This window comes from Pogona vitticeps, chromosome 6 (assembly GCF_051106095.1).
Source record: "Pogona vitticeps strain Pit_001003342236 chromosome 6, PviZW2.1, whole genome shotgun sequence".
Classification (NCBI taxonomy): domain Eukaryota; kingdom Metazoa; phylum Chordata; class Lepidosauria; order Squamata; family Agamidae; genus Pogona; species Pogona vitticeps.
The window spans coordinates 53,463,719-53,477,458 of record NC_135788.1 but is presented as its reverse complement, the minus strand read 5'-3'; the positions used below and the strand labels follow the sequence as shown (position 1 = coordinate 53,477,458).

The window sequence follows — 13,740 nt, the reverse complement described above, 5'->3', positions numbered from 1 at the left end:
TTTCGAGTCCCTGTTGCATCTGAGCCTACAGACTCCATCTCCAACGAGGTGTATTCCAATTGGTTTGTTCAGCATCAGCTGACGTCAGTTCCATAAGGCTCGTGATTGGAGGAAGCAAAGTCTCCTGACTGTAGGAAGCTAAGCCTCGTGATTGAAGGAAGCCTGTTTACAGAGACGAGGTATAGCCAATTTTGTTCTCTCCTCAGCTTACTTCCGTATATAAGACGCCCCTCAAATTTTAGTGTAATGATTTTAGGAAAAAGTAGTGTCTTATACATGGAAAAATACTGTACACTTAGAGAGGAATATCCAGAACCCTTAGATAATTCACCTAAGATTCTTCCAGAATCTTATTGCCAGTTTATGCTTATGGAAGGGAAATCACATAAGTTCTGGCAGCAAACTACTACTTGTTATCAAGGTGCTAGGTGTGTTCTGGAGTATGCAAACAATCCCATGATCAGGCATGTGCCCAGGAGCATAACCAGTACCTTGCTAACAAGCGGCAATTTACTTATGCAATTTCCTTTCTGCAAACATAGATCAGCAATAAGATTCTGGTCTATTTTATTTCTCTGAGCATCCATCAGAGGCTACCTCCTTAAAGAATGTATGGAGGCAGCCTGCAATAGAAGCCATTTCTTCATGCGCCTTTGCAAGTTGCAGGGAATCCTCACAGCTCCCAAGGTGCATTGGCCATTTTTTTACGAGTTTCAAAGAAGTAGGATGGGACTGGCATGGAAGTAAGAGGATTGCTCTATCTTCTGCAACTTTGAGGGCTCCCAGTACGATAATTTGGCCTGACAGTTTCTACTGAATTACAGGGTTGGGAGTTTGTTTATACTGTAACTCTCATCCCTGTGTGGAATGCTGTTCTACAGTAAACCAGTTGGCCACTCCCAGCTATATTTCTTTAGTATATTTTATTTATTTATTTATTTGTTTGTTTGTTTGTTTGTTTGTTTGTTTGTTTGTTGTCAGTATATACATTACTGTATACCCATACAATGAAATTCACAGACATCCAGAGACCAGACACATGCACACACATAAAATTCCCCAAAGACTCCACACCCACTAAAAAAAATCCCCCACACTCCCCACCCACTAAAAGTCCCCCACTAAAAATACAAACATCTACATTGCAGGCCAAGTAACACAGTCCAGCTAACTATTCACTACTTATGGTCTTTATGCTCATTATTAAGTGCAATTATAGCTCTGGGATAAAAGCTATTCAGAAAACGTGTGGTCCGAGTCTTAATTGTTCTATATCTTCTGCCAGACGGCAACAGTTCAAAAAAGTTATAAGCAGGATGGGAAGAGTCTCTCCTGATGCTGTGTGACTTCCTCAGACAGCGGGATGTGAAGATGTCATCCAGGGTTGGTAGCTGGAGCCCGATGATATTCTGGGCAAGTTTAATGGTTCTCTGTAGAGCTTTTTTGTCTGCTACAGAGCTACTCCCAAACCATGCCAGAATGCCATAGGTTAGGACACTCTCAATGGTGCTATGATAGTATGACAGAAGTAAATGCTGAGATAAATTTAACTTGCCGAGCATTCTCAGGAAATACAGCCTCTTCTGTGCCTTCTTCACTAGCATGTTGGCATTTATAGTCCATGAGAGGTCCTCTGAGATGTAAGTGCCCGGAAATTTAAAACTACCAACTCTCTCCACTTCCTCGCCATTTATGTACAGTGGTAAATGTACATTTCTTTTCCTCCTAAAATCAATTATGAGTTCTTTAGTTTTTGTAATGTTAAGTGTGAGATGATTTTCTTTACACCAAAGTATCAACCCATGTACTTCTCTTCTATAAGCAGACTCATTGTTCTTATTTATGAGCCCCACCACTGTTGTATCGTATTATATTAGTATAACAGATGTGGCTGCAAATTTAAAAGATTTTTTAAAATCACATGGTACAGAAGCTATTGGGTTGTGTCTTGGGGTTAAATAACATTATTTGGTGTAACAGTTATTAGATGTAACAGGAGCGGACCTCAGTAGTTGCATAGGAAATAGAGTACAGGATCAAAGAACAATTACTCATTAAAAATTCCATTCATTGTTTGGAAACGGAATAGAATGGGAAAATTCTTTTCCTGTCTTATCAAAGCAGATGTTATCTATCTTAGACTACTTCATTATTGTTCTGGCATGGTTATATTCCTCCCTGCTGTAATCTAGCTCACCCCTTTGGTTCTTTGTAGTGGCCTCTGTGAATGCACACAAATGGGTTTATTCTGTGCCTGCACAGGACATTTGGAAGTTTCTAGAGCTTAAAAAGAGTAACAATTTAGTACCCCCCCCCCAGGGTACTAGCTCCTCCTCCTCAATCCTCCTTTCAGTTCCTTTCTCTCTGCCATTCAGTTAGGATGTGAGGAACACTAGAGTGATTACAGAAAGCCTTTATATTTGCTAACTTTTCTGTTTTTCGATCTTCAATCATACTGTTTTTCCCCTAGACCAATTAGAACCTTATTTTGTTCTTTTTCCTGGCTTCCTGCCTTCCCCCTTTTATCCCTTTTTTCTTCCTATGTTTTATGGCCCCTCGGGGCTTTAAGAGGTGTTCTGTTTGTTGCTAAAATCCCTCTTACAGACGAACACAATAAATACTTATTTTGTCTGGGGGAATTCCACCAGACCCAATCGTGCACAGCATGCAGGAGCCTATCTAAACAAGTGATTAAGCTTAGGCTGCAGAGATTAAGATCTTTTCTCTATGAAAAGTCTGAATCCTATGGAGGCACACACCTCTCCTTTGTCTAACCCTCCTCGCCCAGAGGCTGCGAAAACTGCTTCCAGTCCGGTTGCACAATCTCAATCCAGCTTGATATCCATACTCACCAAATCTAAAGACTCTAAAAAAAATCTAAATCAACCTCTGCAAAGGCTCAAACGCAATCCAAGGACCCTGCAAAAAAAGAAAAAGGAAAAGGATAAGAATTAAAAAGAAAAGAAAGCAGCCAAGCCAACCGCAATACGCCTTCCTCCGGTCACAATACCAGTAGAGGAATCATTAAGAGAAGACCCTGGGCTCTCAGCAGCAGAGCAGCGCACAGTTCCTCCAGCCCAGTTCTCTCATGACTGATTTGGGGCTGATGCACCTTCCAGCCCAGCCATGGCATATTCAAGCACTTGATTTTCAGGGCGGGCAGACACTGATATTGAATCGGAACAGGAGTCCGTGCAATGCACTCCTAAAAAGAGACCGGACAAGCGTGAACATAGCTCTCTACACTAACCTTACGGACATGTCAAACAATTTTACCATCCCGAAGTACCATATGGCTATCATTACTTCGATCGGTATCGTCCATATCCATGCCATGGTTATGGCTACCAAGATGAATACAGGGGGCCGAACTACCCTCCACTAGCCTGACACTCTCCTGCACCGCCACTGCTGGCAACCCCTTCTCGATACCGAGAGGACGTTTCCACTTCTTTAATTCGGCCATCTCGAAAATGGTCAGTGGCTCCGGTAACAACCATACCCAAAAAAGTCCCAGGCACACTGGAATTTGACCTGGGGTCACGAAGAGTCGGACATGACTAAATGACTAAACAACAACAAGCAGATTATAATACCTTATTTGTCAGTTGTTTTCCATGTTGGTGGCTTAATTTTTAATAGCAGCTCCTTTGAGGCTATAGTGTACTAGGAATGGGGACATGGGAATCAAGACATGTTGTCGAGTCAGACTTAAGTTGCACCAGTGACTTCTTTTGGACTCAACTCGGGCTTTACCCCCAATAACTCACACTTGACATGCGACTTAGAACAATTTTTCCAAGTCGTGTGTCAAGTCCCACCACCACTGCTTCACTGGTGCCGACCTGTTTCTGCCACCATCACACATCACTATCCTTAGAAGCAACTAGCAGGCCTAGCTTCTGGAAAGAAAGCTGAGCCTGGTGCTTGCTTCTGAGGACAGTGCTGTGTGGTGGCGGCAGCAGGAGCAGGTAGGCTCCGTGGTGGTAGTGGTGGCAGGGTAGCAGTGGTGGGAACAGGTAGGCAGTGGGGGTGGGGGGGCTGGCTTCTGGAAAGAAAGTTGAGCATACTGCTCGTTTCTGAGGACAGCAGCATGTGGTGGCGGCAGTAACAGGTAGGTGCCGGGATTGTGATGGTGTGACAGAAGGAGCAGGTAGGCAGTGGGGGTGGGGAGCCAGGTTCACTACTTCTCAGTATGCACACAAGCAGGGGGCATCTCCAGAAAAGGGAACCAGACCTGCTGCCTATGCAAATGTCCCCTCCTGGCCTCCATCCAAGACTTGGGACTTGGACTTGTGGCCTGGGACATGGTACCAAAGACTTGGGACTTGACTGTAGTCTTGATACCAAAGATTTGAACTTGGACCTGGACTCAGGTTTGAAGACTTACCAACATTCCTGCAGTGTACTGTAGCACTAAATTTGAAGGGCTTTCAGAGGATATTCTTCTGTTCAAAGGAATCATCTGTTTTAAGGAATATTCAAGGTTCCAAGTCCAAGTTTTAAGGAGTAGTTCAGTTTTAAGGAGCAGGTACTTGGAAATTTCTCATCTCCAATTAACAAATCGATAGCAGGTACAGTAGTGAAATAGCTCATCTGAGCCTAAACCCGTTTATTTGTCCCAGCTAGACTAGATGCACTGAATTTGATGAGTTCTTACATAAGTTCCATTGATTCAGTGGCTGTGTTGTAGTTTGAGCTGATATTAGACTAAGCTCCTGGTCACAGTTTTCTACATTATATTTAAAAAAGTATGTGTTATACCAATTATTTTAAAAGTTGCATCTGCATGGATAAATGGGGAAATGAGCATTTTATTAAAATATTTTCTCTTCTGTGATCATTTTATCTACCTATTTAAATCAATTACTCAGGACATTCTGAGTACAAACCCTAGTATAAATGTCCTTTTTAGACTAGGCATCCTTCAGTCTCAAGAGACTATGGTAACGTGCTGTGTATGGAGGACTTTGAGCAGCATCTAGTGTGGCTGAGAAGGCCAATTCAAGAGTGACAATCCCTTCCACATTGAAGACAAATACAATCTGTTCCCTGTCCAGCTCCCTGATTTTGCGGCTTTTGTGACCATTTTTGCCTCGGCCTGCTGGACAAGTGTCTCTTCAAATTGAGCGAGGCCATGAAGCAACGCCTGCGTCCAGGCGGAACGCTCAGATGTCAGGGTTTCCCATCAGTTGAAGTCCATTCATAAGGCCTTCAGATTCTGCTTGCAATTGTCCTTGTATCGCAGCTGTGGTCTCCCTCTGGGGTGCTTTTCCTGCACTAATTCTCCATACAGGAAATCTTTTGGAATCCAACCATCAGCCATTCTCACAACATCCCCAAGCCAACGTAGACGCCGCTGTTTCAGTAATGTATATACAGTGGTGCCTCGCACAGCAAGGTTAATCCGTCCCGGATTAACCCTCGCTGTGTGAAACATCACTGAGCGGTAAGAAAAAAACCAATTGGAACGAATTAAACAGTGTTTAATGCGTTCCAATTGGGCCGAATACTCACCGTTCAGCGATGCTTCCCTATGGCCGGCAGCCATTTTCGCGCCCTCCCCTCGCTGAACGAGGGCGCGAAAATGGCTGCGATCAGCTGTCCGGCGGGTCCAAAATAGCCACCGGAACAGCCGAAATGGCCGGCCACAGCGTTTTTGTGCCCTTGGTAAGCGAGGGGAGGGCGCGAAAACGCTGCGCGCAGCCATTTCGGCTGTTCCGGCAGCATTTTCGCGCCCTCCCCTTGCTTACCAAGGGCGCAAAAACGCTGCGCCCGGCCATTTCGGCTGTTCCGGTAGCCATTTTGAAGCCGCGGAACAGCTGATCGGCGGGTCGCAAAGCGAAGGTCGGTAAGCGAACCGCTTACCGACCTTCGCTCTGCGATTTTCGCCCATTGGGGGCATCGCTCTGATGCCTAGAGTAGTCCTAGAGTAGTCCTTTCTTTTCCAATCCTCTGGCCACTGTTGAGTTTTCCAAACTTGCTGGCATATTGAATGTAGCACCTTAACAGAGTCATCTTTTAAGATTTTAAATAGTTCCACTGGGATGCCATCACCTCCACTGGCCTTGTTGTTAGACAAGCTTTCTAAGGCCCACTTGACTTCACTCTCCAGGATTTCTGGTTCAAGGTCAGCAACCACACTATCTGGGTTGTCTGGGATATCCAAATCTTTCTGGTATAATTCCTCTGTGTATTCTTGCCACCTCTTCTTGACGTCTTCTGCTTCTGTGAGGTCCCTCCCATTGTTTCCTTTATCATATCCATGTTTACACAAATGTTCCTTTGATATCTCCAATTTTCCTTAACAAATCTCTGTTTTTTCCTTTTATATTATTTTCCTCTCTTTCTTTATATTGTTCATTTAAGAAAGCCCTCTTGTCTCCCCTTGCTGTTCTTTAGAAGTCTGCATTCAATTTTCTGTAACTGTCCCTATCTCCCTTGCATTTTGTTTCCCTTCTCTTCTCTGCTATTTGAAAGGCCTCGTTGGACAGACACTTTGCTTTCTTGCATTTCCTTTTCTTTGGGATGTTTTTTGTTGCTGCCTCCTGTACAATGTTATGAGCCTCTGTCCAAAGTTCTTCAGGCACTCTGTCCACCAAATCTAGTTCTTTAAATCTGTTCCACTGTGTATTCTTAACGGATTTGGTTTAGATTATACCTGAGTAGCCCAGTGGTTTTTCCTACTCTCTTCAGTTTAAGCTTGAATTTTGCTGTGAGAAGCTGATGATCAGAGCCGCAGTCAGCTCCAGGTCTTGTTTTCGCTGACTGTATAGAGCAGGTATGTCCAACCTGCTGCCCAAGGGTCGCATGCAGCCCAGTTCAACTCATAATGCGGCCCAATGCAATTTTTTATTTTAAAAGAAATTCCAAAGTTTCAAGTTACACTGCTGGCGCTTGCGGCCGGAATGTGGCCGGGGCATGTCACAACAGTAGAGGGGCAGAGAGGGAAGGAAGGAAGGAGTGGGAGGGGAGGGGACAGGGAGCTATGTGACTGCATTGCACTGTCCCTGTCAATAGGTGGACCCCCTCCCGGCCCCATAAAGCCACCGGAATCGAAGCTGGCAGCCTGTGCTGTCTGAGATCGCAGCTGCCGGTAAGCGCGCTTGGAGCGGGGCTGCAGAGGACGGCTAGGGCTGCCCTCCCATGCGACCCAAACCAAATGTATGTGCGGCCCAAACCAAATTTTTATCTTCTAATGTGGCCCAGGGAAGGTGAAAGGTTGAACACCCCTGGTATAGAGCTTATCCATCTTTGGCTGCAGAGAATACAATCAATCTGATTATGGTATTGCCCATCTGGTGATGTCCATGTGTAGAGTCGCCTCTTGTGTTCTTGGAAAGACTGTTTGTGATGACCAGCTTGTTCTCTTGACCAAACTCGATTAGCCTTTGCCCTGCTTTGTTTTGAACTCCAAGGCCAAACTTACCTGTTGTTCCCTTTATCTCTTGACTCCTTACTTTAGTATTCTAATCCCCTAGAATGAGAAGAACATCTTTCTTTGGTGTCAGTTCTAGAAGGTGTTGTAAGTCTTCATAGAATTGATCAATTTCAGTCTCCTCAGCATTGGTGGTTGGTGCATAAACTTGGATTATTGTGATGTTGAAAGGTCTGCCTTGGATTTATATTGAAATCATTCTATCATTTTTGAGATTATATCACATTACAGTTTTTCCCACTCTTTTGTTGACTATGAGGGCTACTCCATTCCTTCTACGGGCTTTTTGCCCACAATAGTAGATATGGTAATCATCTGAATTGAATTCACCCATTCCTGTCCATTTTAGTTCACTGACGCCCAGAATGTCAATGTTTCTTCTTGCCATGTCCTGTTTGACGACATCCAGCTTCCCAAGGTTCATAGCTCTTACATTCCAGGTTCCTATGCAGTATTTTTCTTTGCAGCATTGGATTTTCCTTTCACTTCCAGGCACGTCCACAGCTGAGCGTCCTTTCGGCTTTGGCCCAACCACTTCATTAGCTCTGGAGCTACTTGTACTTGTCCTCCACTCTTCCTCAGTAGCATGTTGGGCACCTTCCAACCTGAGGGTCCCATCTTCCAGCGTCATATCTTTTAGCTTTTTTTTCTGATCATGGGCTATTCTTGGCAAAGATACTGGAGTGGCATTGCCAATTCCTACTCCAGGTGGATTGCATTTAGTCGGAACTCTCCACTATGACCTGTCTGTCTTGGGTGTCCCTGTATGGCATAGCTCATATCTTCTTTGAATTACTCAAGCCCCTTCGCCACGACAAGGCAGCAATCCATGAAGAGATTTCTAAGTACCTATTAAACAGACAGGAACCCTATCCTTCCCCCCCACCCCAATCTGGTTACCCTATCAGGGATATATTTAACTTGTAAGTTGTGAAATTCACGTAACATTTTTTCAGAAATATCAGGTCAGCATGAGCAAGAGCCAAGAGGTTAGGCAAATGTCTTACAGGTATAATATTGAAAAATAAGTGAATTTACAGGTCCAATTGCTTTAGGAGAACATGAAGGCCAACTAATCATCTCACCTGTTTAAACAGGTATTACAATGGCTTTTGTCGCTCCTTATAAAATTGTACATTCTTTAGCTGAAACCTGTAGGATGTGATTCTAATATACTTCTTAGACACACAGGATGTGATTCTAATACAGTATACTTCAATATGTTAATTCAGAGAAGATAAAAATACTTAATGAAGTATGCATGAAAAGCTGCTTCTGGATGCATGTCAAAGTTTACCAAATGGGCAAAAAGACAGTAAAATAATTTGAACTAAGAGGCCAAAATGAATACACTCAGATTGACATGCCACTAACAAATATTAATGTACTTACTATTCCTTACTTACCTGCTATATAATTCTAAGCCTGATCATGGAGTAATTTCTAAAGCAGCATTCTAAAACATAAATTTTAAAATATACAGTAAACTGGTCACAAATTTTAGCAATAAAGATTTAGTCTCACTGCTTCATGTTCAACCCTCCTCATCATCATCTTAGAACTGCAGAGCTGGAAGGGACCCTATAAAATTGATTATCTACTCCAACTTCTGTCAAAGAGGCACAGTGGGGAAGACATTCAACCTTTGACTCTGCAGCCAGATACCTAAACCACAATGGTTTAAAGGTGTGTGTATGTTTTTTTAACAGACTTGTTGAAGAAAATCATCTTGTTTCAACTATTTTTCAAGTAATTCTGGTAAGAATGTGTTTATTCTGAATATATTTCATTTTAATATTTCAAACCATTAAAAATAAATTTTAAGAGTATATATTTGTACAGTGGTGCCCTGCTAGACACTAACCCCGTTAAACGACGAAATCGCTTCATGATGCCTTTTTTGCTATCACTATGGTGATCGCAAAACAATGTTTCCTATGGGGTTTTTTTTTTAACAAGGATTAGGTCCCTGCTTCACAAACTGATTGTTCGCAAGATGACGATTTAAAACAGCTGATCAGGGGTTTGCAAAGTGGCTCCCCGCTGTTTTCCGGGCCTATTTCCTCAAGACAGGGATCACAAAATGGCCGCCCTATGGAGGATCTTTGCTGCACGAGCAGGTATTTCCCCCATTGGAACGCATTAACTGGTTTTCAATGCATTCCAATTGGGTTTTTATTTTTGCATGATGACGGTTTTGCTGTACAGTGATTTTAACGGAACGCATTATCGTCGTCATGCGGGACACCACTGTATTTGGTGTTTCAAAACAATAATGGATAAGGTTTATTTTTCATTTTTATTTTTGGTGTATATATATCTATATATCTGATAACTGAAAGTTAATTCATGGGTCTGCTTTGTGTGCTTAGCAGTAAACTTTATTATATTTCATTATGTATTTTTATATACAGTGGTGCCTCGCACAACGATGTTAATTGGTTCCAAAAAATTCATCGCTGTGTGAAACCATCGTTCTGCGAAACACCATTTCCCATAGGAATGCATTGAAAACCGGTTAATCTATTCCAATTGGAACGGATTGCCGTCCTTAAGTGAAAATCGCCATAAGAAACATCATTGAGTGAAACGCGGTTCCCCAATTGAAATGCATTGAAGCCTATTTAATGCATTTCAATGGTTTAGCGAAGTCAATTTTTGCAAATTTAAGTGTGTCATAAAAGGGTCAAAAAGGTTTTAAATGCTTGGAATAGCTTCTGCACCTTCTAAAACGGGTGCAAACTTAATTTGGCTTTGATCTCACTTTTCGTTAATTTTTGCTGAATTTTTCCCCCCACCAACTTTTGACAGCTGTCAAAATCTGACAGTTCCATTATTTCCTATGGGGCACAAAAAAATTCACCATAAATTAATGAAGACTCAGATCAAAGCCAAATCAGGTGTGCACCCGTGTTAGAAGGTGCTTCAACGATCCCGAGCATTTAAAACTGTTTCTGAGTCTTCGTTAATTTATGGTGATTTTTTTATGCCACATAGGAAACAATGGAGCTGTTGGGCTCCATTGTTTCCTATGGGGCACAAAAAAAATCACCATAAATTAACGAAGACTCAGATCCCAAGCATTTAAACCTTTACAACTTTAAAATTCAACAACAAATTAAAAAAAAGAGTCAGGACAAAGTCAAATCAGGGTAACAAAGGGTTTATTAAGTGCACATTAACGTCATAAACTTTATAGCATAGGACAAAACTTTTTAGACTCAGCAATCAAGGTGAATGAACATTTGCAAAACTCTTTCAGTACAGAAACTCTTCTTGCATTGAAGAAACATAACATTTTACTGTACACATCACTTTTTGGAAAGTGCATCATACAGAAACCCTTATTGGATTGAAGAAACATAACATTTTACACATCACTTTTTGTAAAGTGCATCATACAGAAACCCTTCTTGCATTGAAGAAACATAACATTTTACACATCACTTTTTGGAAAGTGCATCATACAGAAACCCTTCTTGCATTGAAGAAACATAATATTTTACTGTACACACCACTTTTTGGAAGTGCATCATACAGAAACCCTTCTTGCACTGAAGAAACATTTTACACATCACTTTTTGTAAAGTGCATCATACAGAAACCCTTCTTGCATTGAAGAAGCAAAAAACAAACTTTTAACATTTCAACTTTAACATGAACAAGTGACGTGGAAGCCTCTAAACCACCCGGACCAGTGCTCCCCAAATCAATGCAGCAGTTCTAGGGGGATGATGAGGGGAAGGAAGAAGAAATGCTCCAGGTAGAAGAAGGTACCTGAGCAGCACTGGTGGAAGGAGCAGGTTCCTCTTCCTGCCTTGGTCTCTTTTCGAGGAACCTGTCCATAGTAAGCTGCCTCTGCCGCCTTTTCAGAATTCCTCAGAAAGAGGACACGATCCTTTTGTCGAAGGAATTCGATAAGTTCTGTGCCAGATTTGTGTCCTCGTACTGCTGCGCTATGGTCTGCACATACTGCCAGCAGTCCAAAAACTTCTTTAAGTCACTGGTGGACAGCTGTGCACGCTCTGCCTCTTCTTCTTCTGCTTGCTCCTCCCTCGCCTCTGCCTGAAGATCCACCAGCTCCTGTGTGGTCAGCTCCTGGTTGTGGCCCTCAACTAGCTCTGCAATGTCCTCCTCATTGACATCGAGACCAATGTTCCTCCCTAAGTCCACAATGTCCTGCATCACTGTGGACTCAGGTGCAGGTGCTGAAGGACCAGGAGCCACACAGCCTGGCTAGAGCGGGCGCCACGCAGAGTTCAAGTTTCTCTGGCTGATGCCGTCCCAGGGCCTGGCGATCATCTTCAGGCAGATGACGATGCCAGAAGTCACGGAGGGTGAGAGAGGTGGCATCCGTCACCTCGAAACAGCGCCGGAAGAGCTCCATGGTGTAGCGCTTTTTGAAGTTCTCAATCACCTGTTGGTCCATTGGCTGGATTAGCGGGGTGGTGTTTGGAGGCAGAAACATGATTTTTATAAAGGAAAACTCATCCAGCAAGTCATCCTCAAGGCCTGGAGGATGGGCAGGAGCGTTGTCCATTAGGAGCAGGCCCTTCAGAGGCAGGTCACGGTCCACCAGGTACCGCTTCACAGCTGGGCCAAAAGCGTGATTGACCCAGTCCACAAAGAGTACCCGTGTGACCCAGGCCTTAGAGTTTGACCGCCACATCACCTTCAGCCGTGCTTTGTCTACCTTGTGCTTCTTAAAAGCACGAGGATTTTCAGAGTGGTAGACAAGCAACGGCTTGATCTTAAGGTCCCCGCTGGCGTTCGCACAGAAGAGGAGGGTCAGGCGGTCCTTCATTGGCTTGTGGCCAGGCAGCTTGCTCTCCTCTTGGGTCAGGAAGGTCCTTTTGGGCATCTGCTTCCAAAACAGGCCGGTCTCATCGCAGTTGAAGACCTGCTCTGGAAGGTAGCCCTCTGTTGTTACGACCTCGAGGAACTACACAGCAAAGTCCTCAGCTGCAGTTGTGTCTGAGCTGGCAGCCTCTCCGTGCCTCACCACACTCTGGATGCCGGAACGTGTCTTGAAGCATTCAAACCAGCCTCTGCTGGCCTTGAACTCCTCAGGCTCAGCTGATGTTCCGGGCTGCTGTGCCATGAGGTCGGCGTACAAGGCCTTGGCCTTCTCACAGATCACAGCCTCCATAACCGTGTCGCCTCCACGCTGCTTCTCCTCTATCCAGATGACCAGGAGCTTCTCCACCTCCTCCAGGACAGCTGGACGGTTCCAGGCGATCCTTGTAACACCCTTGGCGGCATCCAAGGCAAGGATCTTCTCACGGTTGGCCACGATGGTGCCAATGGTTGACGCATTGCGGCCGTACTCCCGGGCGAGGTCCACAATGCGTCTCCCGCCATCGCATTTCCGGATGATTTCCTTTTTTGTCTCGATGCTGGCCTTCTCCCTGGTTGGCTTGCCAACCTGGGCAGAAGCAGGCTTCTTTGGACCCATGTCCAACGTAGCTACGTTAAAGGAAAAAAACAACAGTGATTTAAATCTGCCTCACCTTCCCACACCTGGCCAAAACTGCCCTGCACATGCAAGTGGCAGTTTTGTCACACACACACACCACAACCTAGGGGGAAAAACATAAATCTTAACTACCTCACGATCAAACTGGTCGTCTGGAAAAGCCAAAAATGGCCACAGCACACCCACAGAGGATGCCTAAGCAAAAAATAAATTCAGGAAAATTAGACTTTCCATAACTACATCCCCCCCACCACAACCAAAGGTGAAAAAGAACCACAGGAAAAGAAATCTTACCTACCTCACGATCAAACAGCCAGCAAATGACACAGCACACCACACCACAACACACCACACCACCTACAGAAAAAAAAATTCAAAATGGGAATCCAAATCCCTGGGTGAGACAGGCAGAAATCCACCAGAAACAGCAATCCCAGTGGGGGCCTAGCACCATTGAACCCAAACACCCCCCACCCAATAGGCAGCCTGGCACACAGGAAAACAATTCAAACGTGGGATTTCAGTTGGGGACCCAAATCCCTGGGTGAGACAGGCAGAAATCCACCAGAAACAGCAATCCCAGTGAGGGCCTGGCACCATTAGACCAAAACACCCCCCACCCCATAGGCAGCCTGGCACAGAGAAAAAAAACTTTTAAACATGGGATTTCAGTTGGGGACCCAAATCCCTGGGTGAGACAGGCAGAAATCCACCAGAAACAGCAATCCCAGTGGTGGCCTAGCACCATTGAACCCAAACACCCCCCCACCCCATAGGCAGCCTGGCACACAGGAAAAAAAATTCAAACGTGGGATTTCAGTTGGGG

General features: G+C 44.3%; 1 protein-coding gene across 15 annotated transcripts in view; it reads left to right on the top strand.

The window, feature by feature from the left end:
* Positions 1–13,740, top strand: part of ULK4 (unc-51 like kinase 4) — a 596,488-nt gene that overhangs the window by 298,014 nt on the left and 284,734 nt on the right. For all 15 annotated transcript variants that reach the window (XM_078377379.1, XM_078377378.1, XM_073003534.2 and 12 more), the window contains exon 31: positions 9,148–9,196. In XM_078377379.1, the coding sequence (XP_078233505.1) occupies positions 9,148–9,196 (49 nt within the window). The remainder of the gene's footprint in view (positions 1–9,147; positions 9,197–13,740) is intronic.